General features: G+C 37.3%; 2 protein-coding genes and 1 non-coding gene across 3 annotated transcripts; 2 read left to right on the forward strand and 1 right to left on the reverse strand.

Annotated features, from left to right (window-relative positions):
• Positions 1-1568: 1568 nt before the first annotated feature.
• Positions 1569-10211, forward strand: LOC122668822 (protein disulfide-isomerase-like). Its single transcript, XM_043865361.1, has 10 exons — positions 1569-1835; positions 3208-3238; positions 3379-3666; positions 3751-3939; positions 4069-4194; positions 7123-7260; positions 7360-7479; positions 7984-8101; positions 8530-8642; positions 9959-10211. Exons 1-10 carry the CDS (start codon positions 1645-1647, stop codon positions 10196-10198), a joined length of 1554 nt encoding a protein of 517 aa, XP_043721296.1. The 5' UTR covers positions 1569-1644; the 3' UTR covers positions 10199-10211.
• Positions 10212-19516: 9305 nt separating this feature from the next.
• On the forward strand, positions 19517-19588 carry TRNAN-GUU. The gene has a single exon. It is a non-coding gene; the product is annotated as a tRNA-Asn (tRNA).
• Positions 19589-20747: 1159 nt separating this feature from the next.
• Positions 20748-24586, reverse strand: LOC122666713 (IAA-amino acid hydrolase ILR1-like 6). The gene is made up of 5 exons (XM_043862764.1): positions 24060-24586; positions 23790-23915; positions 22027-22341; positions 21395-21523; positions 20748-21253 (listed from the first exon to the last, which is right to left on the reverse strand). The coding sequence occupies exons 1-5, from the start codon at positions 24555-24557 to the stop codon at positions 20870-20872; spliced, it is 1452 nt and encodes a 483-aa protein (XP_043718699.1). The 5' UTR covers positions 24558-24586; the 3' UTR covers positions 20748-20869.
• Positions 24587-27840: the final 3254 nt, after the last annotated feature.

The following is a 27840-nucleotide window of genomic DNA, read 5'->3' on the forward strand; positions in this document are numbered from 1 at the left end:
CATGAATTATTTTGAAAGAACATTTAACTTAAACATAGTTTTTTAATCAAGTACACACACACTCGGATACAGAAGTGAAAACAGTTAAAATGGAGAAAATGTTGACCTTGAACACAGGAGTGGTAGACGCCGAGGCCGAACCAGTAGGCATAGCCATTAATAGGAGTGAGGTCGTAGACATTGAGATATACAGGGATAGATCCGGTTTTCCTTTTCTCAGAGAGGACTCTTCTGAACATTTTTCAATTCCTCTGAGAATAATATTCGAGCAGCGAAGAAGAAGAGAGAGAGAGAGAGAACCATGTCAGTATAGCTCAACAAACAAAACCAGAATCATTCCATGGACTCACACTCGAGCTCTTCTTCTTCTTTGTACTATTCGGATGCCATTGCTTTGTACGGGCATCAAAGGAAAGACAGGCAGTAATGGTGAACAAATCAGAGTTTAGGGTTAGAGTTTGAGGGTGGAGCAGAGAGTGATGGTGAAGATGGTGATGATTCGATTCAGGCAAAGAGGTTGAAGAAGAGTGATTGAGTGGCAAACATTTTAACAAATCAATGGGACGCTGGGATGGTTGCAGCTCAACTTCTTCAAAATCGATGATTTTGGGGAAGATGAGTTGCAGGTTTTGGTATTTTTTTTTTGTTTAGGTTCTTCTTAAAAGGGCAATTCTATTAATTCAAATCTAATTTTTATCAATGTTGAGCTAATGAAATATGCTTATTTGTTACAATTTGCAAACCTCAGGCGATACGCAGAATTTTTCAAAACTAAAAAGTGAAAATAGCCTTTAATCAAACCTCAAGGATGATATGTGTAAATTACCCAAATAAAAAGGCTGAAGCTGCAAGCCTTCAAGGCTGCAACATATGGATTTCTGTCCACATAAAAGAAAACCTTCGGCTATTGTGAAACACATGTTTAATGGATGATGTTACGTTGGAGAGCTTTTTCAGAAAAATAAAAAGAGTAAAAAGCTAAAGCTGCCACATACTTTTCAGTTTTCTATCCACGTATGGAAAACCTTATCTCTTGTGAAACACGTGTCTATTGGATGACGTCATTATCCGTACACGCAAGCATTTAAACCCGTGAAACAATTTTGGAAGGATCCCCGTCAATACTCCTTCAATTATCTTGGGTGAGGATTCTCTGTGCACTTGTACAGATAACATCTATCTACACGAACAATATATATGTAGACAGTAGGACTGTAGGACCCGCACATGACTGATGACTCTAACTCTATGGCTCACCATAATATACTATCCAAAATGAAAATCTAATTGTCAGAGAATCCAATAATCCGAACGCTCTGATCTTCACAAATATGGTAATACCTTAGGGCTGTGAGACACACTAATATTCACCAAATGGAAGGAGAGTAAAATGGAAAATAATTAATCATATAAACTAGTAACCGTTGATTTAGAATAAAACACGTGCACGCTCATTCTCCTTACGTTTCTTCTTCCATTTTAGAAAGAATTAAATCCGCGCAAGTTTAGACCGCTCTTTTTCTTTCTGTCTCTGTGTTCTATCCATTATTTGCGGAAAACTGACTGACCACGCTTGACTCGGTTTCTCTTCTCGGAAAATATCTTAGAGAGAGTGTGTGTGTTTGTGAGCTGGAAGCTCTGACCATGGCGTCTAGGGTATCGATCTGCTTTTGCATTTTCGTTTTGTGTCTGTTCGTTTCATCTAATAGATTAGTTTTTGCTGCGGAAGGTGAAGAAGGCAAGTCTGGGGAGTTTGTGCTCACTCTTGATCACTCCAACTTCTCCGAAACTGTTGGCAAACAAAATTTCATCGTCGTTGAGTTCTACGCTCCATGGTATTACGATGAATTGTTATATTCTTCCTTTCTGTATGCAAAATTGAGTTTATGCTCATTCTGATTAACAGATCTACTTTTTTTCCCCTTTCTGTCGCGCTTCTGATTTTAGTTTCATTATCGTGATCTAAGATTGTTCCTTCTGGAAATTCTAGCAATTTATGGTCATTTTTCTTTCTTCGGTGATGAATTGATGATTCTTAAGATAAAATTATAAGAATTTTTTGATTCACAAAGATTTTTTTTCCCGGATGTAATAATATTGTTTTAATCAATGGTTGGATCGACGTTTTCAAATTTCCTGGTGTCTCCTGTTTTTACATGCATTTATTCAGTTTTTAAAGTTCGAACTCTAGAATAAACGAAAGGGGACTGGTAAATGGATTTCAATTTTCCGATCAAGGGGAAAATCTGGATTAGTAAAGGAAGGTATGGGCGTTTCAAATTGTTTTTGAGGTATGCTATATGCATATGGATCATGGGTTTATTGTGGTTTTGGTTCAGTTGGGGGTGATATATCTTTTGATCGGGCATTCAAGCTTATATTTTCTCTTTCTGTTTATATTTTGTTGTGGTTCTTGGATGATCGTTACCAATGCTAAGACAGTGGTGGTTGGTGGTTGCTAATGCATGGTGATGCATCTGCCATCGAGCTAGTTACTGCTTGATTTTGTTGGACTTCCATTTTTTTGTTCCTAGAGAGTTGATGCCGATTTTTTGAAGTTTTGGATCTTAAGTAACAGCAGACTAACACCGTTGCTGTAGAGGGGTGATTTGAGTTTTTTCAAAAACCAGGGGTGATCTGAGTTTCGTTTGAAAACCAGGGGGTGACGCGTAATTTATCCTTAATTTTATTATCTTTAGGTGGGACCAGAATGAGCAAACCGCACTGCCGAGATGTTCGATTTCTTTATTTCATCTGTGAAGTCATCATGGTTGATACAGTTCTTATTGTTATAGCATTCTAAAATGCATCTTTTTGAAATTAGTGGTTTGTGATTTGGTATCTACTTCTCACTGAAAATGCCAATTGCTCTGTTTCGAGGGAAAAGTGGTGTCATTGGGAAACTGTAATGTAAACATTTTGAGAAAAATTTTGTTATTTGTGCAATTTTATGGGGGTTTATTTTAATAAGTTTTTTTTTATTCGATATATTCCTCAATTCGTACTTCTAATGGGTGTGATTCTCTTATATTTAGAATATATTAGAAAGAAGTTTTGCTGGTGTCATCTTTTGCTTGTTTAGTTTGTTTAAGCATAAATTTAAATCTGCTAAAAAGTGAAATCAGCAAGTCAAATGTACAATAGAGCACAAATTAAATGTGATTGTCTTGTGGCAGTTTGATTTATTTCCTTCATTTTCTGTGACAGGTGTGGTCATTGTAAGAATCTTGCTCCTGAGGTATAATATTTCTCATCTGAGATGTTCAAATCAGGATTTTGCTTTCATTCTTTATCTACTTGTAAGTTTTAGACAGTCATGCATATTATCAGCTTCCTACTGGATTTGTTTGTACTCATAATATGTTATTTGACTTGTAGTACGAGAAAGCTGCGTCAATTTTGAGTAGTCATGACCCTCCCGTAGTTCTTGCAAAAGTGGATGCCAATGAAGAAGCAAACAAAGGACTTGCCACTGAATTTGAGATTAGGGGTTTCCCAACCATCAAGATTCTCAGAAATGGCGGAAAGAATGTACAAGACTTCAAAGGGCCTCGGGATGCTGATGGTATAGTGACATATTTGAAAAAGCAAGCTGGTCCTGCATCAGCTGAGATAAAATCCGTAGAAGATGCTGGAAATCTTATTGATGACAAAAAGATTTTTATTGTATGTGGAATATCTTTTACTTGCCTTATATTTTTTTCTAAGTAAATTGTGAGAAGGTAGTAATGTTGTAGCACATTGTTGTAGGTTGGGGTGTTTAACAAACTTTCTGGGGAGGAATTTGAGAACTTTACACAGTTAACGGAGAAACTGCGCTCTGACTATGATTTTGGTCATACATTGGATGCAAAACACCTTCCCAGAGGAGAGTCAACAGTGAGTGGTCCCACTGTTAGGTTGTTCAAGCCATTTGATGAACTCGTTGTTGATTTCCAGGTATGGGAATATATTCCTAAAAACCACACAGGATCTTGCTTTGTTTTTGTTTGCATGTTTCTTCCTTTTTCTTTCTCAGATTTTGTTATGGGTGCAATGTATTACATCATGTACATTTTGCACATGCAGAATTTTGATGTTGATGCTCTGGAGCAATTTGTCGAGGAAGCTAGTTTGCCTGTGGTTACTGTTTTCAACAAGGATCCCAATAATAACCCATTCGTCATAAAATTCTTCAACAGTCCTAATGCCAAGGTAAATTTCCGAGGGCTATGAATTCTAGTTTCTATGTGGTAAATTTCTGAGGGCTATGAATTCTAGTTTCTATGTCATTGATAATTATTCTCCAAATTTATTCATGTCAAATAATAAATTAATCCTTCCATTCATAAAAAAATAGAAAGTACTGCATCCAAGCATGAGGGCCAATATCTAATACAAGGATGGGCTGCAAAGTGGTTGGTCCAACCCCTGCCTAAGCTAGCATGAATCCTGATTCACTGAAGCTGATGTTTCAGCTTTTGTTTTAGGCTCTGTGTGGAGGCCAATAAGTGTTACATGGGTTTGCTTCAAACCAAAATTGGTCTAGACCTAGCCTGGATCATTGATATAAATCTGGTTGTATTCCAAATACTCCATGCTGCCATAGATTGTAATTTTATTAGTTACATACACAACATTAATATGCATTTGCAGATTACATGTGGTATGTTTTAAAACAATAAATATGTTATATTTAGAGTATACATTTGCATTTTCTAGTAATTATGCTATAAAATTGTAATGAGGACAAAGCATGTGGAATATGAGCTGGCCTTATTCAACCTTGTCCAGTGGCATCTTGGGAGAGCTCAATTGTCTTGGCTGAAGTTAAGCCTAGGTCCAGTGTGCACTCAAGCCTATGGGTTTTGCTCGGGCTGCCTTTCGCTTGTCCTGGCCTGTGGGTGTCCCAAAATAGGAAAAATAGTACATTGTTGGAAAACCAGGTTTCTCAACTCGTCATCCTCAAAACCTGACGATTCTGGAGAGTCAAAACTGGCCAGGGAGAGTCACTTTTTCTTGCTCTTTGGATCGGCTTTCATGTTCAACTGTCCCTGGAAAGGTTGGAACAGTGTGTTGCCAGTGTTGAACTCGTTCAAGGGTAGCTTGATGATTTCTTCGACAGCAGGGCTACCCAGGGAGTAGGGTTTCCTTTGAGCAGAGAGAAGAACTGGAGAGTGGTGGCTACCCTGGGAGGACTTGCAGTGTGTGAGTCTGAAAGTTGAACACTTGAACTTCGAGAGAATATTAACAACTTGAAGGGTTGTTTACACCTGAGACCAGAACTGGAGAGGAGGGGATACCCAGGGAGGACTTGCAGAGTGTGAATCTGAAGTTGAACATGTGAACTTAGACAGAACATGAAGACTTGAAGGGATGTTTTGGGGTGTTGAGATTTGGAGGTGAAAGAATCATCATTGGTCGACTCTTACTGTTTTACCTAAAAAATAATAATTGAGTAGAATTTGTGCAGAACTTTTAATTTCCCTTTTCATGCAGTTTGCTTCCAGATCGGACCTAGGGGAAAAACGAAATTGATTTATCCTCTTTCCTCATTTCTTGTTTCCCTTCACTGGACCCCTTTAATGGGTGATGAGGCTTTCACTTCCAGTTCCAGTTGAAGAGCTTTACGATGAATTTTAAGGACTGGGTTTGCCTAGCTGAATCAATTCCTGCAATATCCATCCAATCTTATGATTGCAAATCCTTCTCTGTAAACCTTTAAATTTCTGTTCTAGTTACTATGGAAAATACTTTTTTAGTAGCATTGAATGCTGCTGTATCTATTATGTAAATGAACCCTTGTTGAGTGTTTTTATGAGATAGCAGTAGCTGTCGACGGGAAAAATCGTGAAATAGGGGCTATCTGGAACTATCTCGACAGATAGCAGAATTCTGAAACCGAGTCAACGATTACTTCAAGTTGATTTCTTTGATGAGACCATCACTCAGGGCTTTGATAAGGTTTGCAGGGGACTGAAGGGATTTCCGCCAGAATTTTGTGAAGGCTCACCAGCTGTTCTCAGATTCCCTGATGGGCCTCTCAAGACTCAAGGTAACCTGCTCTATTGGTGTGCTGTTGTGGGAGAGTCTTCCATTTCAGTAGAGAAGTGATTCTTGAGCTCAAATCCAGAGCTAATGCTTCCTGAGCAAATAAAGGGAGAAGAGATTCCCTGTGGAATCCAACATTTTTTTTTTTTTTTGGGGGGGGGGTGTACAGGCCAATGTCGATGCTGCCTCATTGCTGCCGTCCGGGAAGTTGTAGCGTGAAGAGAAGTCAAGGTTGATGGAAAGGCTGCTTGGGGTGTCAGAGCAGTCTTAAACAGGGTGGGAGATTGGAGAAGTGGACTGAAGGTAGGTGGAACAGAGTCTTAGACTTAGTTAAAAAATGACTGCATTTGGTGAGTTTTATGTGACTTGGGTCAAAACTCTGATTCTGTTGTGACTCAGACAAACTCGGACAGAGTATGGCCATTTTTCTACATCGATCAAGTCAATATGTTCTGTTCTGTTCTGTTCTCTTTAATTTATATATTTTTCGTTTTCTCATAAAAAAAAACAGTCAATATGTTTTTGGCTAGGTTTTGTAATTTTTTTACTCAACTTAAGACTTGCCCAAGTCAAAACCTGGCTCTTCAACAATGGTACAGACCCGAGAAAGAAAACAAACAAGAAACAACTAGTGACCTATTTCATTATAGTGCCATAAAATATGCCTGTCAAGTACATAGAGGAACTTGGAATTCTTTTCGGGGCTTTCTTTTGTGTATCTGCATATCTCTGTTATTTTTCCGTTGAGCCCAAGGATCTGAGTCATAGTAGGATTCTTTAACTTATAATAGATGGTTATTATTTTTTGGTTTTTTTTTTTTGAATGGTTGGGTTAGGGATACTCCAGTAGTTTGTTCCTTAATTATTGTGAAAAGGACTTTATTTACCCAAAAAAAAAATATTGTGAAAAGGACTTCGCTGGAGTTATCTTTTCATTTAAATGCTTCAGTGATACTGTTAATTACTGTTTTAGGGTTTTGATAGCATCATCCAGATAGTTCACATATATGATTTGACTGTGCGAGCTAAATATTATCTGCTAAAACATTCATCCCTTGAATACCCTCCTCATTGCAATTTTGGAATGTGCAGGTGATGCTATTTTTAAACTTCAGTGGTGACCTTGTTGATGATTTCAAGTCAAAATACCATGATGTTGCTCAGCAGTACAAAGGCAAGGGAGTAGGATTTTTGTTGGGAGACCTTGAGGCTAGTCAAGGTGCATTCCAGGTAACTATAATCTTTTGTTGGTGTATTTTTATTTGCTGCTTCTTTTCACACAATTAATCCTTTTTAAATGGTGATTTTTCCATTGGATTGGATGAACAGTATTTTGGTCTTCGAGAGGATCAGGTGCCTCTCCTCATCGTACAGAGCAATGATGGCAAGAAATATCTCAAACCAAATCTCGAACCAGATCATATTGCATCGTGGTTGAAGGAGTACATGGTGATAATACTCTTTCTTTATTTACATGGTTCTGTTTATATGGTAATGGTCTTATATTCACTTTCTGAATGCTTAGAGGAATCAAGTTTCCCATTAGCATTTGTGCTGGAAAAGATTTAATTAATCATGTACTATTGGGGCTAAATCAGTATCAGATAGTTTCTTTGTATCATCTCATGAATCTTAACTCCCATGACCAGTAGGAATTCATACGTTCACCTAAAATTGTGGATTTTGAATTCTGCAGCATGGGAATTTCTAGTAGTAGTGCGAATGCAGTTTGACATCTTATGGTAGATTGTACTTTCAATTACTATTAGGGAAGTCTAAACTGGTGGGATTTTCCATTCCTAAAATCCGAACATAGCTTGCTGGAATTAAATCTTTTATAATCTCTGTTTTTTTCCCATATTTTATTTCAGAAGTTGCAAATTCTTGGCCATGAGATTACAGTTATTTGTTTGATTTGATTCATCACATTTTGACATTTGTACATGTATGCAGGACGGCAACTTAAAGCCATATGTGAAGTCAGAACCTATTCCTGAAGTTAACAGTGAGCCTGTGAAGGTAGTGGTTGCTGACAGCCTCCAGGATGTTGTTTTCAACTCTGGAAAGAATGGTGTGTACTTCTCATCATCTCTTACATCATAATGGATATATCCCTATTGAATTATCATTTTGGAAAAATCCTGTATGGAATACAAGGTAAAAAAGGGAAGGAAAAATAGAAATCTTAGAGAAGTATATCCCGTCCAGGCCACAGAAAAGAGAGAGAAAAGGTTATGCCGGATTAAATCATCCTTCCAAGTAATGGCATACCCTTCCATGTACAATCTTCATGGACCTCAAGTTGTTTTTCCATGTGGTCAACTCTGTTTGGGCGGAAACTAAAATTTCAGCACCATTGGACCTGCCACGTGGTAGAACTAATTGCCCACCCATAAAAATAAAATAGTGACAGTAATGCTTTAAGTTATCCTCCATTTGGCTCCCTATGACACCAATTTATTTTAAACAGTGTTTAATCATTTGACATTTGTTCCACAGTTCTGTTGGAGTTTTATGCACCTTGGTGTGGACATTGCAAGAAGCTGGCCCCTATCTTGGAAGAAGTTGCTATCTCTTTCCAGAGTGATCCTGATGTTATCATTGCAAAGATAGTAAGATCTCTTTTTTTTTTTAATTTTTTTTTAATTAATAATAAGATCATCCAAATGCATTGCCCAGCAAGTTAGATTAATTTTTCTTGCCGTCCATATGCAAGGAAAATGTAATTATGCTTTAACCACAAGTATGTGGACTATGAACCCACCCAAGGTACTGCCTGGGTCTATGATATTGTGGCCAAATTATGATGATAGCATAACCAATCTGGTTAGTCATGTTCATATCACACATTTAATAATTGTTTGCCCCGAGGGCAAGATAATTCACTGGTTATAATAGTTGTAAAGTATACAGTCTGTACAATAAATTTTGGATGTAAAGTATACAGTCTGTACAATAAATTTTCTTGTTGATTGTTGGACATTATAACAACAACAACAAAAAACACAGACTTATATATAACTTTGACCTATTATTTCTGTAACTTTTTAAATTATGGTGGAATTTATAAAAAAAAAAAAAGAAAGAAAACAAAGAGTACTAATGGAAAGGAACATCCTAGATAAAATAGATCAAAACAGTTATTCTGCTATTATTTTTTGCATTATTTGATTAGTAAGATGAGTATCAAGTTCAATGATTTAGATGTTTAATCCTCATAAATATTTGAGAGTATTTTTTTCCTTTAAATTCCTTTAAATTTCTATGATCTATATGGCAAATGACATTTCTATCCTCACATGTATCAAATGAGAGACATTATGGATAATAGGATTTGTTTCTGGTTTGATATGGATAAGTTTTCCTTTCATAGATTCTTTTATGCCTGGAGTTGTCTTAGGTACAGTCTGCGAAAGCTCATGCCCTCAATGGGGCATGATGTTGCAGTTCTGATAATTTTATGAAAAATAAGCTAATCGTTTTATGTACTTGAAAAGAAAGTGAGATGAGGAATGAAAACTGTGAAGACAGATACGGTGGTTGGTTTCCGAGTGTCTCACTGGCCTTGGAGATGGTTTATCTATAGATGTGTATGCCATCTTGCCTCTGGTGAATTTCCTATTCCAATGGAGAGCGAAGTATGCCAATGACCTTGCAGATGATGACCTTGTGGAACGAAGAAAGCTGTTTGCCCTCGACTGTATTGGAGTTTCAAACCCTTTTTGAGTTGTAGCTCTGTTTATATTGTTCATTTCTTTCTTTTGTTGTTTTGGGTGGTGCGTGGCTCTTTATTTGTACCATTCTCTGTTCTTTCTAATGAAATATATCTATTCTAATGTACATCTCGCATTTACCCTCCATTATGCAGCATTATTGCATTATATATTGGAGATTTTCTTTACTGAATCCCAGCATATCTCATGTCTAGGATGCAACTGCAAATGACATCCCAACTGAGACTTTTGACGTTAAAGGTTACCCGACATTGTACTTCAAAACAGCTAGTGGCGATCTGTTGCAGTACGATGGTGATAGAACAAAGGAGGATATCACCTCATTCATCAAATTTATTCAGAAGGATCAGTCTAAAACTGGCGGGCAGGATTCTGTACAAGAAGAGAAGCAGCCAGCAAAAGACGAGCAGGACTCATCAAAAGATGAGCTGTGATGAGTGATGAAAGGTAAAGGTCCAACTGCAACCTTGTGCTATGCTTCTTTATATAATAGATTTGTGTATTTTTATGTGGTTACATTAATATCTTCCTGAAGTAGGATTTGATTTGTTGCTTTTCTGCCTTGGATCAATTTATTGGATAGCCAATGTTTCCTGGTGTTTCTGCTGGAAAACATGCCACTTGTTTTTCATTCCTTTTGGCACTTGACTTTTGTCTACATTAACTATTCTTGGTCATGGATGACCAGTTTTAGAGTTGGAGAGTAACCACTCTCCTTATTTTGCAGGATTTGCTTCCCTGAGTTTACAAGGATGCAGACATATGCTAGAGGGTATGGTGATACAAAGCAAGCAGAAGAAACATGTTTAACTGATCTTTACCCTGAATAAAATGAAAAATAGGGGGCACTTCCTTGTCCAGCTTTAGTTTTAAGTCGTCCTTCCTTTTTGTAAGGGATAGAATAGGGAACAGTAAAGTTATCCGGATTCCGGATGTAGAAACTATTTGAGTTTAATCTATTTGAAAATCGATTATCCTATGCCTGTGGTTTCCATATCCTCAAGTATTTGAATGTAAATTGAGTATGCCTTTTGAATGCCTAATTGATTAGTTTAGCTGGAATCTCTAGCCATTGCCTTCCCCCTACCATGAGAGGGGAGACGGGAGAGTTGACGAGGCATTTATGCGGTAGATTGGGTGTGGATTGGGCCACTGGAACATTTGAAGTTTCAAGCTTTAAGATGGTCACTGTTATAATCATTTCATAAACTTATGGGGACTATATTTATTGTTTTAGGTCCTTGGTTCAGATCTGTTAAAGCGCAGCTGTCCTATACTTTCCTTTGATTTTCTAGTCTGTTGCTGGACGTCGCATAATATTGTCGTCAGGAATCAGGATTTCGTTCAAGAATCATAATTAACATGCTCTGTTGGCTATTGGACTTGACCTTGTCTGTAATGTTAACCGGCAAGCAGTGCCGATCATGGTCCTAGTATGGGCGATCTGTTACAATTTTGCACCTTACCGATCCCGATATTGTAGTGGTGACATGGTATGGATAAGGGGTAAATCAGTTAAAAAACCTATTTTTAGTGGAGGATCAGGGGCAAATTTGTTTGATACGGTCAATCTTTTCCGATACCTATCTGATATTGTATAGGTTTTTGAGTTGATCGGTACCCGTGTTTATATTGTGTATTAAAGTCATGCTAACGATGCGATTGGGTTGGGAACCATGAACAATGCACAGGAAGGAAGAATTAACCCAGGTGAAATTTGTCATAGAAAAGGAAGAACCACTCCAGATTAAGGGAGAACGTCTAGACAGTTGATATCTGGTACTTGCACTGATTTTCCTTTTTTACTACCTATCATGGACAGAAGGAGATAACAAGCAGTAAAGAAATTTAGAAATCAATGGCATGGTCAGGAGGTCGTCAGCCCTCGTCTCTAAAGAGTATGAGATAATTTTAGGTTAATAATTTTTATCCTTTTTATTAGTTTTCATCCTTATTAAATAGGATTAAATAGAAGTTACAAAACACTCTTCCACATTTCCCTTTTACTTCCCAACTCATAATATTCCTCCACCATTCTTAATACTCCTCCTTAGAGAAGTTCTTGTAACTTTCCAATAGAGATAACTACTTATATAATTAAAATAAACATAATTAGATTAATCCTACTACATCTTAGCCTCCCATGTCCACTTGCAAGTAACAACTTTTCCTTGCTAGGCTTTGCTCTTGTTCTCAAGACCACTTGTTGAAAATTAAGAGTATCCAAATCCTCCCCTTCCTCTTCTTCTTCATATCAACCTTCGATCAAGAATAATTTCTTGCATCGATGTTCCGGCACTATTCGATCGTTACAGTTGTAACAAAGTCTCTTAGTCTGTCTTTCTTGTATCTCCGATGTCGTGAGTCGACGAACGGGAAGAGGTTTTTCATCCGTTAAAATGCTCTTTCTTGCAAGTGATTGGTCACGGGCCTCGTACAGTTGAGCCAATCCAATAGCTGTAGATAAGGTCGTAGGGCAACCAGCTAGGACGTTGGCCTTGACTTGGTCGTTTAGTCCCCTTACAAAAAAACTCACCTACCGATTTGGTGGAAGAGGCCCCATCTTGGAGAGGAGTTTTTCAAACCGAGACTGATAATCTAGTACAGTACCAAGTAGCTGCAGCTTGGCGAGCTCCCTAAAGAATCTTGAAAGGGGGTCGGTCTGAATCTAGAATGCAATCCATCGCAAAAGGTGCGCCAGTCCAGCATTCTTTGATCTTGCTTAAATATCTGGAACCTCATCTGCGGATCTCCTTCTAAGTGTAACGAAGCTAATGCCACCCTCTCCTCCTCAGGTGTTTGGTGGAAGTTGAAAAACTGCTCCGCTCTACAGGTCCAACTCGTCGTATTTTCCTCTCCATGGTAACACAAAAAGTCCAATTTGACTAATCTTGGAATGAAGAACAATTGCGAGGTAGTAATAGGAGTCGGTGGGGTGAGAAGGGAAAACCGAGTTCCTCCTAGATTGAGCGTTGGGATGCATGATGTCTCCCCTACCTCTAGTTTTGTTTGAGGAGTTGGTGGTGACATCAATCTTTCGAGCATCTCGCTAAGCTTGGTGAGCACCTGTTGTTTAAAAATTACATTTTTATTCCCTTTATTTCATATAACCTAACAAACCTTTAGAAAAAAATCTTCAGGAATGGGAAGGTTCGGGAACCATCATCGTTTTTTGAGCATCTTGAAAGTCCACGGATATGTCTCAAAAACGAAAAGACCTCATAAACATGAGATGGTCTAGATAAATGTCAGGCTTCCTGAGTACCCAAGATACGTTCTAAACGTCTAATTGGATATATGTATCCATCAAACCCAATTCAAAGTGATTATATTAATTTACATTCTTATTTAATATACGATATGTTGCCCCAAGGTTATATACCTTAAAGTATTCGCAGCTAGGGATATAATTGGGCCATTCTATTAATATGGGTGTCACATTTTATATTTTCGGAATGTGATTTAAGGATATAAACATGAGTATTAGTCTTTTATGTATGTCAAACTGGATCATCTAAGCATTTTGCATGGACTACTATCAGTTGTTTTAAGTAACAAGATTCTCTCTACCAAAAAAAAAAGTTCATAAGATTCTCTATAAAAGTTGTTGGGTCCCATACATAAGAGGTCCTTATTTTTGCAGTTACACCTTGTGCATTTTTTTTTTTTTTTGGTAACACCTTATGCATTTTGAAGTACCAAAGGATAATTCATACACACTATATATCGATGCGTTGGATTCAGAATGTTCATCTATGAAGGAAAGAGATACTCAAGAAGGTATCCACTTCCTGAATAAACTGAATATCTGAGAGAATTATAGGACTACGATTGGACTAAAATTTCGAGCTCGATTGGTGGTAGTTTTCTAACGATTCTATTAATGCATTTAAAATATTTATTATTTATTTAATAATTATATTTGAAAAGGTTTTTCAAAAGTTTTATGTCCAATTAGTACTTGAGATTCTCTGTCATAGCCATTTCGACGGGCTAGGGCTTTTTACGATGTTCATATTTCATACACATAAGCCCATTAGGTGATATTGTTAAGTCGAGGACTTTGATGTAATTATTTCCATCATGTTAATGGGATTTTGGTTATTACCATTTAGGGGGTGTACTTATCGGGAGGTAATTATGTAACTACTTAAAAGTGAGATTTTTAGGTAATTGCTATTATTTACACACGTTGAATATGACTCTTACAAGGAAATCCCTTTAATAGATTAAGGTTCCCATTCTATCAATAAAGAGTGCCAGAGAGTGGAATGTTAGTTAGGAAACAATAGTCACATATAGATTAGTGTAAGTGGGCACCACAACTGTCTCCCTCCATGCTTGGGTAAGAGATAGAGCATACTATTAGTTGCCTCTCTCTCTCTCTCTCTCTCACACACACACACACACATACACACACACACACACACTTTGTCTTCCTTGTGAGATAGGGGTTTTCTCTTTCTTACACTTTGTCTTCCTTGTGAGATTAAGGTCTAAAACCCTAGTGTGTGAGGATCAATTCTATTGCTTGAGTTTTCTCTCAATCATTGAACCTGAGAATCCGTTTGTTTCTAAAATGGTCATTTATTCAAGTTCCATATTCCTTTAGAGGTACTGCACTTGTGCTATAAAGAGGTAACGCTCCCCTAATTTTGGTTTTTTTGTTTGGATAACCTAATACCTACAAGAATTTGTTCGTTGGTGAAAAAATTCACTCAAAAGTGTAAAAGGGCCGAAAAATCTTTCAGGTTAACTTTGACCCAACATTTTAGACTCTGATTTCGAAAGGTTTATAAAAGGGTAGAAAAAAGCAACTCCTAAAACGTAAATGTAGTTATATCGGATGATACATATAAGATTGCCTCACCAATGAGTGTACACCACGTGGTAGGGGCTCAGGTCTGAAGCTATGTATGCAAGCCTACACATGATTGGTTCAAGGCCATAGAGATGCCATTAAGATCAGATTCCTCACATCAAATTCATAACCAAAGCTTTCCATGTGGGCAACCAACTTGGTACCCTCCATGATGCCAGCTACAAGAAGAAGACCAATTATGTTCAACAGTTCTCACTCATAACTCCTGCCTAAACTCAAATGTGTTACGCATGAGTTCTGGACAATGTGAACTTGAGCCTTACGTAAACTCAAGACATTCCTTCCTCGTCTTATAAATAGAACTATAATACTTGAAGTACAGAGGTAAAATCATGCAATCTTAAGCCTCCTACTCTTTCTTCTCTCTCGCTCTATTGTTGTTTTCCTGAGATCTGATTTAGGCATTAAAAGTCCCATCGGAGCTCCTTCCGGTTAGTTCTTCTGTCTCATTTCTTGACTCTCCATGTGCAGGTTCACCTTAAATGAATTTCAGCGGCAACACCAAACATATTAATGACAATAGACTATAATGCGACTACCAAACTCACGTGTCAAAACTGCTATCTTTTTTTTTTTTTTTTGTACCACTCAACTTGCATTTAGAATTAGGCTATATTTGAAATAAAATAAAATAAAAAGAAAATGAAAATTTTCTATAAAAAAGACAAAGATACATAAATTGATCCAATGAGTTTTCAGATGAACGGGAGAGGGTATTAGAAGGGTATTTTAGATTTATAATAAATTTCTATAAGGCCCCATTTATTTAGAGAGGACTTTGATGGAGTGAGAAAATCCTGATGTGGCATTTCAAAATCCCACCTTAACCTTCTTTAGTTTTCTTGGGTTGGTGAACTTACAAAAACTCAGGGAGTATCATTAAATGCTTTGTCTGCTGATGTTGCATTTCAAAATCCCACCCCTATCCTATCTAAAGTCTTGGTGGGACTTTGGTTACTGTTCATGAAAAAAGTAACTTTACCTCAACATTTCTATCCCAACAAAACCCCATCAACATGTGGGTTTCATTTTCCCAACAATCTCACCCCAACCCTCTAAACAAATGGGGCCTAAGGGCTTATGAACCCTAAGATGGTGGGTGAACCCTCCCTTTATAGATGAAGGAAAACTTTCTCCTAATTTGTGTTAGAATCTAGATTATCCGTTACTTTTGTGTTGTTATGTTTTTCTTTTCTCTTATATCCACTTTTTACACTCTAAAATAGTCATAGAAAGTTGGGTTCCAACACATCCAAACCCAAAAATCATCTCATCATGCACACTTTAGTTGGACCCAAATTTGATTTCAAGATAATCACCTATCAATGGTCAAAATTTTAGATCAATATAATAGATTCATATGTTATTATAAAAGAAAGTCTATGAAGTGAGTTTTGCATGAATATATACAAAAAATGGATAAAGAATAGTAACCTATCGCGTGGTTACTGTACCCGAACACAGGAGCATGTGAAAAGACCATTCAGTCTTCAGTGAAATAGAAAATCATATTCAAACCAATGCCTCTGTGCTTAGTCTCATTGGCCCTAGCATTCTCTTACCCTTCAAATAAATGTCTACTTTATTCATGGGCAACCCAATTTTAATTAATGAAAAAACTTGTACTGACCCTCTTCTGGAAAATAGCTTAAGCCCATCCAACCATGATGGGAGCAAGAAAATGCTCAGGTTGTGTAGACAGTTCCTTAGTTGAAACCAAAGACATGCAACTTTAATTCACCAAAGTATCAAGTTTAAGGGATTGGGTTGAGAGATTTAGCGGACCATGGTTTTTTTTTTTTTTGGTAAAAGAGGGCCATGGTTTGAAGTATCGAGTATCAGTTGGATCAATATCAATATTGGTATCAAATCCGATCGGGTTGGGATTATTATTGGATCGATTATATAAGATGATTTTACTCTCAAACACACTAATTTCCTTCTTCAGTTTTATATTCAATTTCCTATTCTCTAACTTCCTTCTCTTTGTTTTTAGTTTCATAAACCATGAACAAAGCTTTACTATAGGCACTAACTAAATCATCATTTGTATCATTCTCTGATGAGTCACTACTTCTCTTAAAATGGAGATTTCTCTTCTTTTCTCTATTTTCTGAAGTTTGTTGACCTCTTCTTGAACCTTTTTTTCTTTTTGGGTTGTTTCTCTTCATCTTAACTATCATTCTTCCTCTTTCTGTTAGGACACTTGAGAGCAAAATGTCCTATTACTTTACAATCAAAACATTTGAATGAGAGTTTATTTTTGTACTTGCCTTTGCCTCTGGTGAGCTTTCTAAAAAAGTTTGCAGCCGCCTCATCATCACTACTGATCTCAACATCTATGTTATCATTTATGTTAAGTTTCTTCATTTCCTTGAACGCTGCTTCTTTGTCATGAAACTTACCTTTACTCTTGCTAATCTTTATTTCATATGCAGTGAGAGTGTTATTAACTTCATCAAGAGAAATTCTGTCAAGATTCTTTGTTTCTTCAATAGCAGGAACCTTTGAATCAAATCTTAATTGGGGGCAATGATCTTAGTACCTTCTAAATCACTATAGAACTAATCAGTGTCTCATCCAATCCTTTGATTGCTTGTACAACATCATTCACCCTGAGCATGTAGCTTGCATATGTCTTCATTAACTGTCATCCTTAAATTATTGAAGGTAGCTTTGTGATTCTGTAGTTTGATATTTTTGATCTTGGAATCTCCCTCATGAATGCTCACAAGTTTATCCTACATATGTTTTGCAATTGTACAGGTAATTAACCTGGTCATCTCATTATCAGTCAAAACACTAGATATTGCATTTAAAACCTTCTGAGTATTCATATATTTCTTCTTTTCTTCTACATCAGCAATAGGTGTGGTTGGGGGGCTGTCTACCCATTCTTGATCGATTCCATGACTATCATACCCAGAGAACTAAGATAAAACTCCATTGGTCTCTTCCAAGTGCTAAAGTTAAATCCATCTAATTTTGTGTTTTGCCAGCCACAGACCCTTCTCCCAAAGCTATCTCTGCTCTATGAATCCCTTAATTGTTCTCTGTCACTGAATCTAGTTCTGATACCACTTGTTGAATTAACTTCAACATTAAGAAAGGGTGAAACAGGATGGAAAATAATTTTTCCTTAATCTTCGTCGAAGATGCAATGCCTATTTTTATAGTGTTGCAAACATAAATTGACTGGCGCACACCAAATGTACTAGTCTAATTCATATATACTCTTGCCTCACAACTAATGTATGGTCAAATCTATCGGGATGTACACAACCACTTAATAATAAAAAACACTCCAATATGAAAATATAGACAAGGACACACAATCTTACATGGTTCAGCAATTTGCCTACATCCACGGAGCAACCTGTAAGGGTTTCGTATTTTGTTCAATACACTATGACTTTCGATCGCTACAATGACTCAGAGACTGCAGCCCCTGCTTTTGTTTTCTCACGTACAAGAACTAGGATAATCACCCCAATTTTAAACTCTACTAGGCACCCACCTAATAGCCCATACAAATAATGTTGTAAAAAAATTCTCAAATCCCAAATCCGAAATACATGTACAGTCTAGGTATATCAATACAGATCATCAACTTAGAACAAAAAGGGATTTGATACAAGATTACTTATTCAGCAATCCTAATCGCTAAAATTCAATATTCCACCATTCACAACACCTTCCTCTGCCTGTGAGAATCACAAAAAACATGCAACAATCGATCATAGACTGATTGACTGGCCCATATGATCAATACGAAGAAAATCTAGTGAAATTAGGTCATAGAACGTCCTATTGCTGCAATTGACGACATCAATATGTTCTCCTAAAAAAAATACTCAATTTCAAAAAATAACTCATCTCAAAAGGTCTTTAAACGAGTGAGATATCATTAGTCAAAGTTGGGAACTCAAAACCCTGATTTCGAAAGGCATATCTGTAATTTTCATGAAATCTCATGATACAACGAATGTAACAAGTTGATGTCAGGTGTTATAGTCGTCTATTAAATTACAAACACGAAATAGAATCTGCCTTTTGCATTGAATATTCTGAGAATATTTTTCTTGTCAGTAGCGTGCATGCTCAGCCACCGAAAACAACTTAAATGGAATCATTAATGCATATTAAAATGCACACTTTACACTGAATCAACACCTGCAAAGTACAATTGAGAATTTGATATGTTGAAGCATCAGTGCAAAGATCCTCGGTGCACCCAACCGATAAGAATGCTCACTCTAAAATCAAGTTCGCCTTGGTCACTCCACATGCTCCAAATAGAATTTAACCACTCGGATTGCAATCCAATGGCCAAGAAAATTCTTGAACTGTAGCAATCTAATGGGAATAACTTGTTCACAATTTGTAACGTTACTTTAAGCCAAAAAATTTGGTTAAGTACCCCAACATCTCACATCTATGGAGAATTTGGTCAGAAATCCATAATAGAGTTCGACCACAATGACCGAATTGATTATCTTCATGCATAAGGATAATAGATTACCTACTAGAAAATATTTCAAAATCATCACAAACTTCCCCTTTTTCTTTTCTATTGCAATTTCTCAATTATTATATGATGATTTATTCACTTTCCATATATATAAATAGAAAGAGATAGACTAGAAAGGACATCTCTTTTGTCAATGACACCAAAGGGATATTAAATGAATGGAATTGGGATATGGATGGAATATAATGAAATAGAGCCACTTTGAGGTTCCCTATGAAATGAGGCATGGAATTGAGCGACTACGAAAAAGTTCCGGGAGTTGCGAAGGAAGCTTCGGGTTCATATTGGTCGTGAGTTGAGAACGGGAATTGAACTCTATGAGATCTAATCTCCCGTTGTTCCTCAGTAGCTCAGTGGTAGAGCAGTCGACTGTTAACCGACTGGTCGTAGATTCGAATCCTACTTGGGGAGATTTGATTCATTCTGAATTAAATAAATTCAGAATGAAAGGACTCGCTTTGACCGTTAGGAGTAAGTAACCTGTTCCCTTTCTTTCTTTCTATTGCATTCTATCTTATCGTATCACATTTTGTTCTGCGATATTTGAGAATCACCGGGCGACGAAAAAGCCCAAGTGGGCATCTATGTACGCCAAGGCCTAAAGCCAAAGCTGGCCCGACATGGCCCCTCTCGTGCATGGGGTCTTGTGCGTGAGCTGCCATGTGTACTATTCACATGTCATGCTTGTGTGGTATCCTCCTTTGCATGTATGCATGCCATGCGGTGGCTTATGCTGCCATGTGGCAACTTAGTTTTAAATTATCTGTTTTACCACACGTAACCAGTAGGTCCAATAACACCTGTGTAAGCTCACTTTCCCGACCTATTCCAGATTTGCTCCGTTTTTACACCCTGTATGAAAACTTTTATAACTTCTCCGTCTCACATCGAAATCGGACGAAACTAGTTGCATTTGAAAGAAAATGCGACGAGCATCAACTTTCATGTTCACCACTTCTTTCAATTCTGATAGTAAGTCCTTCAAAAGTAGCTTTAAAAATGATCCTTCCGCGGTGACTTGTGATGCACTTTTTCAATATTTTTCCGACACATCATCTGAACCTTTCACATGCTGTCACACTTCATAAAACACTGTAAAACACATCAAAACACCCCACCAACTACGACCACAGCTGTCCCGATGCTCTAAGTCACTGCCAAACCTACCAAGCTGGCCGGTAACGATCCTATGCATGCAGTTACCGCACGGTGCAGTACTGCATCGTGCGGCGACTGCAAAGGCCATGTGCATCATGTGGGGCCCGTTGTATCACATGGCCTCCGCTGCACCGCACGATGCAATACTGCAAGGTGCAGTTACAGGAGAGGATAACGATTCCTGACTGTACTGTCATACATACTATCTGACAACTCTCGGACTTCCACAACACACAAGAATGCACTGAATAGTTTGTCAACAATGACAACACATACACAACTGTCCAACATAATGTTCGATGCTTCTGACAGAAAACGTAGCCAGTTTCAATAACTTCTTCAATATACAATACATACAATAAGTAGGTATCCAACACTAGGATTTCATTTACAGGGTTAATATTTCCTACTACACCCCAACAAAGGAGAAAAAATTTATAGAGAAGCTACCTAACCAGAAAGGACTGATGAGTTGCTTCTATCAATTGACTTTCCCATGATTATTCCACTAATAATAACATCCATTCCCAATTCTCAAGTATTCAAAGAATTCCATCTATGCTCATTTAGGTATCTTTCAGCAATTGCAGCATGAGTTGCAGCGCCGATGGGAAGAACATCCTCATCGATCATGAAATAAGGAGAATGGCCTGAGTGTGTTGATCCTAATGTTTCATTCCTCACACCAATGTAAAAGAAGGCTGCTGGGACAACCTGTGAATAAAAGGAGAAGTCCTCTGCACCCATCATTGGTTCCACCACCCTGAAATTCTTGGAACCAACCAAATCTATTGCTACCTTCTGTACATGTTCATACATATGCTCATCATTCACTGTGGGAGGGTATATCAGGTTCTCTTTGTCAAAGAAGTCAACAGTTGCAGAACATCTGTAGACGCTAGCCTGTTCTACAATCACCTGTTTAGAATAAAGCTGTAGTAATTAAGCTCATACAAGTATAAATACACAACTGAAGGATTTAAAAGACCCTGGTGCTACATTGTAGAGTTGATCTGCCTACTTAAGAGCATTTGAACTTTGAAATATATATATATATACCTCCTCAATTCTTTCTAGGAGTCGATAGAAGCTTGTATTGGAGAAAGCCCTAAAGGTACCAGTGAGGATAACCGATTCAGGGATCTGGTCAAGATTATCCCCTCCATTAAATGAAGCCACTGACACTACCTGAAATAGAGAAAAACAATGATTTAATTAAGAAAAGCCTAATAGCACCACAGAAATTAAGAAATCTTGGCAATTATTGAAATTAAAATTAAGGGTGCTCATTAGATCTTGATGTCGCCAAAGAACCATCATCAACAGAAATTATATTCATATCTTTAAGGTGAAAAGATTGATATTTGCATACTTAGTGTGGGTGCTTTAAAATAATGGCATACTTCAGAGGGTGGCAGGCTGACAATTTCCCAAAGATCAATCCTGAAGGAGTGCCCTAAATGGAGTCAAAATCAATGGTTGTTTTGTGTCCTGAATCAGGGCTGATAAAGTAAGTAATGAGATGCTAGGGAATTTAAAAAAATTTAAAGCCTCCAGAACAAAAAAGATGCGATTATTTCAGGATGCAAAGCTCTAGATTTATCTCAGAAGAAACATATTCAAATATTTGCAATTATTCCAGGGGTACAAAAGGAGATTTCTTTCAGTGGATTTGTTTAAAGAGAACATACCTGGGAATCAAGTGGATTTGCTTCCCGAGATACAATATTCTGTAGGCTGATTACTGAAGCCGAACCAGCCAAAACAGGATCAACAGACTGGTGTGGACTCGCTGCGCGGCCTCCTTTTCCACTTATTACAGCTCTGAAGAAGCCACAGCCAGCAAGCAAAGGGCCAGGCCTTGATCCAATGGTTGCTGTGGGATTCTCATGGGATACATGAGCAGCAAATATGGCCTCCACATTCTCCAAAGCCCCATCTGCCATCATTCGTTTTGCACCATTCCCAGCTTCCTCAGCCGGCTGAAAGAGCAGGATCACAGTTCCCTTTATAGAAAGAACATAAATATGCAAGGAATCAGGAAAGGTGGCCTCTGCTACAAAATTAGCAAGTTATTTACTTTTCAACAGTGACAGATGTGATCATTTTCTGTCCTGAAAGAGATCCTAAACTTTTTTTTATTTTTGATACAGTTTCAAGCTCATCATAATCCTGCACAAGATAATTCAATCAGATTAGGATCCAATTCCAAACTCCTCAACAACTAAATATGATTTAGTTGTGACCATGAAGCACTTCACATCAATGAAGATGGAGACATTTTTTGCCATCAGGTCATTCTATCTTTCATTCCTTAGAGTTGGGCTGTTCTATAAAGGGTATACCATTGTTATTCTTCAAGGATTTTATGATCTCCTAGAGAAAGGAACATTACATTGTTTCAAACTAGATTCAAACATCAGGTTCTAATTTCATCCTGTTAACAAAATAGGGAGGAGAAAAAGAGAATCCACAACATAGATGAACAAGTTCACAGAAGGAAACTATTCACAATTCACTCATTTTCTTCCAATCATCATTTAGTACATCCCACCCACCCCCTCTGCTTCTCTCTTGGGGATGGGAGGAACCAAGGGTGCTTATTCTGCTATGCTTATATTGAATTAAGAAGGACCACATACTGCAACTGAAAACAGTTCAGTAAAACAGGATAAGGCTAGGTAGGATGATTAATCCTCCCACAGGAAAAGAAAACATGCATGTCAATGGCCAACAAGTGTAGACCACAAAAAAAGGAAAAAAAGTAGGAGCTTCAGACCACCAAAAGGGTAACAATGGAAAAAAGCCAAATTACATCAGAACAGAGACAAAAGCCTTGTAGCCACAGTGAAAAGACAATTCCAACGCTAACAAAGCACCCTTGAAGCATTTTCCTTGCTCTTTTTGAGAGGTGAAACAAAATAATTGGGAGGGAATCCCTTTCTAGTCAGTGGTGTGGGGTCAGCCTTGATTCTTAATTAAGTGTAAACTTTCCCTTGGAGAAGAGGAAGGCATTTCGAGATTTTGAGCTTTCTGAATTAATAAATTCTAACACTGTGCCATTGTTCCTAGACTGTTACTTGACTATAATTAAAAGTAAAAGTAGATCAAAAGATATACAAAGAAGATTAAAGTTCTAATTTTTTTCTTTTTAAAAAAAGAGGAAAGCATATTCTTCACTTTCATTAATTTATACAATTAACACTATCCAAATTAACCAAAAAATTAATCGTAAATCACAATCAATGGCTTAAAAAAAATATACAACCACCATGGATTAATTTAAAACTCTAAACTGCTAAACCCAACTAGTAGGGCGGCTTCATAAACTAAAATTAATACTCAAGTCACTCCAGAGTGTGTTAGATTCTCATATCTAAATTCATATATAGAAAATCCACAAACCAACAACCATGTTTTAGGTCTAATACAGAGAATCTGTAGCTAACAGAACCTTTAGATGATGCTCTCGGCTCTTCAAAATTTTAGCAGCACCAAGAAGCATGGCCACATGAGCATCATGCCCACAAGCATGCATTTTTCCCGCAACTTTGCTCTTGTGCTCCCATTCCACAGCTTCCTGCAACAAAATTTCCTCATCAGAAGCAATCAAGTAAAGTCTCTGTACAACTAACGTAACTACCAAATTAACTACCCTTTTCAATAAAATTAAAAGCAAAAACGAAAACCCCAATTCCCCCTAAAGAAATAAGAGAAACCAAACCTGAATGGGAAGAGCATCCATGTCAGCTCTGATGGCGACGGAAGGAGGGCCACCAGTTCCAATGGAAGCCCTGATGCCAGTCTCAGCCAAAGGAAAGCGGTAACCAATTCGCAACCGATCCAACTCGACCCGAATCAATCGACTCGTCTCGAATTCCTCGAAAGCCAGTTCTGGGTTTTCATGAATTCTTCTCCTTAACCCTTTTAACCACTCCACGTTCTCCTTCTGTTTCGCGAGTTCCAATATTTTTTCTGAGCAATCTTTAGTCCAAATTCCAGAATCTGAGTCTATTATCTTGGAAGATAACAATGAACACCCAGAAGAGCTTTGGTTCTTCTGGTTTGAATCTTTGGAACAGAAATAACGACTGCTGTCTTCGAGGTATGAGGTGTCGAGATCGGAAGAAGAAGCGATGGCGTTGATGACAAGAAGGGAAATTGAAATTGAGATTACGAACCATAGTAGATTCTGAAGAGAACCCATGAAAGTGAAACCCATCTGGACTCTTCACTGTGTTCCGAGAAAGAAGAAGAATAAGAGAAGTGTGAAGAGCAGTAAGAGCAGTTGTTCGAAAGAAGAAAAAGCAGAGGAAGGCAAGAGAACAGGTTGACAAGAGAGCCTTTAATGCGTGAGGGTAAGAAGAGAGGAAGAAGAAATAGAGAGAGAGAAAGACGTCAGAGGTGAGAAGAGGCATCACAATCACGTGTGGGAAATGGAAATAAGGCGTCGAATCGCAGCTGAAGCCATCAACGATCAACCCCACCACCACTCACAGTACCTCTGATTCTGATTTCTGACAGATAGTGAATTAGTGATGCCCGACTCAACTCTTTCCTCTGTCTTTTGTTCTCTCCTCCAGTTTAAAAAAGTTTTGTTATATGCCATCTTACCCGTTGTAATTTGTAATGTCACGATCTGGATGTCAGCATCCGTAAGCATTTTATCTATATCTCAATGGCCGGTTTAGTGTTTGAACCCTAATATGGAAAATACCATAAATATGAACACATACTCTTATTAGATTGTTGAAGAGACTCCTCCCATGGTTTTAGTGTTTGGTATCGGAATCGGTCAACCCGAAAACTAATATGATATTGGATTGGTATTAGCACAAATTGACAGTTCAGACAAATTTGCCCAAGATTCTTAAAATTGGTTTTTCTTACTATTTCATCCCTTGTCCGTACTGTATCACCGATACGGTATCAGCACAGTATCGAAATCGATCACTTGCAAAACCGATACGGGCAATACAATATTGATACCTCAAACTATGCTCCTCTCACCCTAAGCTTTAGAATAATTAAAGCAAAGGTTCACTAGTATGCCCATACCATGTTATTTGTGTCACATAGATAAATAGATGATATGGTAATTAGGGTTTGAGCCAAGCTTCTCTTGAATAGAAAAAGCTTACTTAGGAGATTACAATTTAATGGACAACATCGTACCAAATGTTGTAATCCTAAAGGGTAGTCTTTAAGTTATCGTTAATTATTTAAAAAGACGTCTCTACAAAAAGTGTAATCTGAAAAACCCCCTGTGGTAGATATTTTTATTATACTTTCTCCCCCCACACTATCAATATCCACAATACATACTCACAAGTATGGAATTAAATAATCCGTCCAAAAAAAAAAGAAAAAGAAATGCACTGTACAATAAACCGTGAGTGTCATGACCAATGTTTAATCAAAATTATTTGAAACTCCTATTAAATAATAATATCAAACTAATATTATTGAAGCATTGAATTTTGATCAATCATAATCTGACAACTCACATACTCAGATGTTCACCCTATCAATGTTTAACACAATGAAGTGCCTGTATTTATACTCATGCTAATCCCTAATGGGGAAATATACAATGTGGCAACTCTAAAACAGAGTGCCCAAATCTGTCCATAGTTGCGAACAAGTAATGGAAAAAGTGGGCAATTGCACATTATCAAAACAATCACAAGAAACACATGAAGATGAAAATATAACAATTAATTTAATCAACTTACATTGAGTTTGATGGACACATACGTTAAATGTAAATAATTCAACATGATAATCTTTTACTTTCCTTACTAACCTCCACTTCTAGTCCACGGTCCATACTATCTACCTCAACTCCAGGATGAAATTGATATTGATGGAAACTCTACTGTCCTCTCCCAGCTAGTGAAGTAGAGACTAAGGGATCCATTATCCTTCCCATTCCTTTTGTTCAGTAGACATTGATGAAACCTTGAGTTTTAGTTCTTTTCTGTTCTTTATTGTTCACTAAGCTTATCATTCCTCATCTTACTTAAACAATTCACAAAATAGTATTTCATTTACTAAAACATAATACAATGTCAGAAGAAATGATAAATATATAAGTGTTGGGAAATTATGCAACGATATGATTAAATTCCCTCTATACTTGTATCTCTACTGTCCTCAAATAGTCGTATCTGCTAGTTCTTTGTCACCTTCAAGATCAAACTAGATTCCTACACGATATTTCATACTTATAAGCTCTTTTAATGCTCTTAGAATAGTATGCAAGATCACCCACCATCCCCACTTAACAAACCCATCTATACAACCCTGCTTGGGGTATCCGGGTACTACCAGTCAACCTCTAGGTCGAATTGATCGACTGGTATAGGGAATCTTAACTCGAAATTGGAACTTCTTCCACTTTTCCACCAAGAACTTCATGTTATTACTATTACCCTAATTCATTTCAATACATAACTACAACTACTAGGGTACTCCCCAACAAATCAAATCATACTAAAAACACTAAACAAATCGAAAGGAGCTTAGGGTTTACATTTTTTAAACCAAAATACCTAACTCAAGCGCCTTCCTTCGGGTCCTTGGATTGCGCAATCCAAGGACCCTTGTTCTTGAATTATTACCCCAAATCTTCAAGTATTTAAGCTTCAATCTGTTATACTTCTTTTTCCTTTTTTTCTCTGGATTTTCTGTTTCTTGTTAAGTGTTAAATGAGCCCGGTTTACACCTAATATTGCTCATTATGCACAATCGGACAACCGCCACGACCAACCGGTCGACTGGTTCCATAGCCAACTATATACTAGATCAATCAGACGCATAACGGATGGTGAAATTCCATCTGGTTGTTTAATTCAGTCGACCGATAGAATAATCTATTTCAACCGGTTTGTTCATTGTGAGCTTACCCTGTGGACGTCCAGTTGACCAGTATATGATCCGATCTATCGAATCCAGCTTTTCAAGATCCTGGCTTGCTCGATCGGCCATATCTCATCTGATAAAAACTTGATTGTCTAGATTCTTTTTCCAATAAAAAAAATAACATGAACCAACCATCCCATCAACTTCAAGTCAATCCAAAGAAAATCTAGAGAGAATCCTAACTAGTAAAATCAAATATTCAAAAAAACAAACAAGATTATATGAGCAGCATACAAAGACGTTGGAGGAGATCCTTGATGCTGTAAAACATTAGATCTTAACAAGTAATGTATTATGAGAATATGAAAATAGAAGATGAATATATACTTAAATTTAATACAATGTATTCCATATTTGGCTGTGACCTATTGCTATGCGTTTTGTGGTGTTGAAGTACCATAACACTGCTTACTACAAATTTTTATATAAGTATGGATACATGAAAAATTGGGAAAGACCATTTATTGCAGTGTCATATCACCACTTACAATTTTAATCCATTTTTTTTATCTTATTTTTAATAGAGTATCATTAAATGTATGCATATGTTGTATACCACCCAAAAAAAATAAAATTACAGT

This window comes from Telopea speciosissima, chromosome 7 (genome assembly GCF_018873765.1).
Source record: "Telopea speciosissima isolate NSW1024214 ecotype Mountain lineage chromosome 7, Tspe_v1, whole genome shotgun sequence".
Lineage (NCBI taxonomy): Eukaryota > Viridiplantae > Streptophyta > Magnoliopsida > Proteales > Proteaceae > Telopea > Telopea speciosissima.

What these genes read in the sequence shown, in the direction of transcription:
- LOC122668822 (XM_043865361.1), top strand. Translation starts at nt 1,645, where the DNA reads ATGGCGTCTAGGGTATCGATCTGCTTTTGCATTTTCGTTTTGTGTCTG. An exon ending in AACTCGTTGTTGATTTCCAG is followed by an intron (nt 3,940 to 4,068) that starts GTATGGGAATAT and finishes TTGCACATGCAG; the next exon opens with AATTTTGATGTTGATGCTCT. An exon ending in ATGTTATCATTGCAAAGATA is followed by an intron (nt 8,643 to 9,958) that starts GTAAGATCTCTT and finishes TCTCATGTCTAG; the next exon opens with GATGCAACTGCAAATGACAT.
- LOC122666713 (XM_043862764.1), bottom strand. Translation starts at nt 24,557, where the DNA reads ATGGGTTTCACTTTCATGGGTTCTCTTCAGAATCTACTATGGTTCGTA. An exon ending in TGGATGCTCTTCCCATTCAG is followed by an intron (nt 23,916 to 24,059) that starts GTTTGGTTTCTC and finishes ATTTTGTTGCAG; the next exon opens with GAAGCTGTGGAATGGGAGCA. An exon ending in GCCGAGAGCATCATCTAAAG is followed by an intron (nt 22,342 to 23,789) that starts GTTCTGTTAGCT and finishes CTTTCTATAAAG; the next exon opens with GGAACTGTGATCCTGCTCTT.